This window comes from Bombina bombina, chromosome 2, assembly GCF_027579735.1.
Source record: "Bombina bombina isolate aBomBom1 chromosome 2, aBomBom1.pri, whole genome shotgun sequence".
NCBI lineage: Eukaryota > Metazoa > Chordata > Amphibia > Anura > Bombinatoridae > Bombina > Bombina bombina.
Window position 1 is genome coordinate 143,255,274 of NC_069500.1, and position 2,136 is coordinate 143,257,409.

General features: G+C 35.2%; 1 protein-coding gene across 1 annotated transcript; it reads left to right on the forward strand.

Annotated features, from left to right (window-relative positions):
- Positions 1–210: 210 nt before the first annotated feature.
- LOC128646882 (posterior protein-like) lies at positions 211–1,902 on the forward strand. The gene is made up of 2 exons (XM_053699689.1): positions 211–1,432; positions 1,880–1,902. Exons 1-2 carry the CDS (start codon positions 211–213, stop codon positions 1,900–1,902), a joined length of 1,245 nt encoding a protein of 414 aa, XP_053555664.1.
- The last annotated feature ends 234 nt before the right edge of the window (positions 1,903–2,136 follow it).

The window sequence follows — 2,136 nt, forward strand, 5'->3', positions numbered from 1 at the left end:
GTCAGTTTTATAATGTAATTAAACAATGTGAAAAGCACAATAATGAACTAAGTAGAAAACTGTTTCAGAAAGACATAGAAAAAAGAGAGCTAAGTAATTTACTGAGTATGTTTCTAAGAATAAAAGAGATTGCTGAACAGAAAGAGTTGGAATGGAAGGCAGAAAGAACTGATATCATAGAACAGCTGGATAAACTTGGGTCAATCTATTATGGCTGTTGCTAGTCACTCTGAAAAGAGATGTGAGTGTGATACACTGAGGGAAGAGATAGACAAACTTACTAAACTGAATGCTGAGCTACAAGAGAGCCTTAATGAATGTGATGTGAGGTGTGGAATGGGAGAGCAATTAGTAACATGTATGGAAGAAAAGGAAATGCAGAGAGAGAATGTTATTGCATCACTTAAGGCAGACTTATGGGAGTCTGAATCACAGCTATTAAATAAAGAACAATGTATCTTGTCTCTAAAAGCACAGGGGATACAAGACAAATGTAACCATTACAGGAGTAGTCTAGCACATGTTTGTCCTTTAGAAGTGGATGGTAATGAAAGTCGAACTATAGAACTAGATGGACAAACCCCTAACATTCCTGACAGTTCTTTGTTAATTTTAAACCAGGTCCCCTCTATTCTAACTCCTCAAATAGAATGCAGACAAAGTAACCCTCAATTACAGACTAAAGTAAATAATCATAGTAACTCTGCCCCCCTTACAATACAAGACCGTAATAATTTGTGCCATATTTTAGGTCACTTTGACACCTCCACATCACCTGTAATCCTTTCTAATAAGTTAGAAGCTGTTATTACTCAGTATAATTTAGGCAACAGAGATGCCTGTGCTTTGCTCAGGACCTGGTTGCCATCACAATTAGCTGCACAGCTAAGGGCACCAGTAGGCACCCATAAAGGAGTGTCTCCTGATATTGATGCAAACTGGGGAAATTCAGGGGACAGATTAAAGGAATTACAGTATGTTTTGTGTTGTCGTGATGCCAGAGGTACCAGTGCCATAGCAAATGCAATTTTAAAGGAAGGAGATGACCCGATTTTGTTTTGCACTGAGTACCTTGCACTGTATAAGATAACTTATGACTGCCCTTACATGTCCCCAGATGATGCAGATTTTCTGTATTCTATGGCAAATAAATGCACATTAATTGACAGTAGTACAAGAATCACTCTTAGAAATGCCAGCTCCTATACAAACTTTGTTAACATACTTAAAGACTGGTTTAAAGACTCAAAGCATAAGAATGCTACTCATAATAATATATCTATGCTAACTGAGAGTCAGGGAAAGCAGAGATTTTTGAGACGCTGTTTTAAATGTGGAAAGTTTGGGCACATCATAAGGGAATGTGCGACATCAATGAGAGATATCAGGGATAAAAATTACATTAGGAGGCAGAACAAAATATCATATTTAAGTAAGGAAGGAAAATACAGTGCTATATTTGAAGGTGAAAAGGAACAGAATATATCTTCTTTAACAAAGAAAGAAATAATAGAAGAACCTACTAGGGAGGAATCTTGCAAAGAGCCCCCATCTAAAAAAGACTCTCAGCAAAATTGCAAAGAGCCCTCATCCAAAAAAGAAGGGACAAATGTTCAATTTCAGATGCCTTACATAAACTGGCCATTTTGGGCACTGTTTAATTATACACAATTGGCAATGCATCTATTGATATACAACTTAGCTCAGCCTGTGTATATTGCCAATTAATTGCAGAAAGCTGTCTCTACTCTCTACATTCTATTACCCTGTATTCCATGTATAGTGATGGTAGAATTTTACTTTAGGCAAGTAGAGATTTATTTTGTTTCATTTATTTACTTTGTATTTATGTCTATATTAATGTTATGTTTTTTTTTAGGGCTATTACTTGAAGAGAAGTGAACTTTGTACAGTCTACTTCAAGAAATTAAGAGTTTTGTAATTGTTTATTTTTATTCACAGGTTGCTGTTCATGAATAAAATGTTTATAGTATAAAGAAATGCATTTCCCCCTTTTTCTTAAAGACCACGTGGTACTTTATGATGAGCTCATCAGTTACATAAATGTAATATAGCCACAATGAATTGTTTGCAAACAATTGATCATAACCAATTTTTTAAAAAATTTTTTTCCAA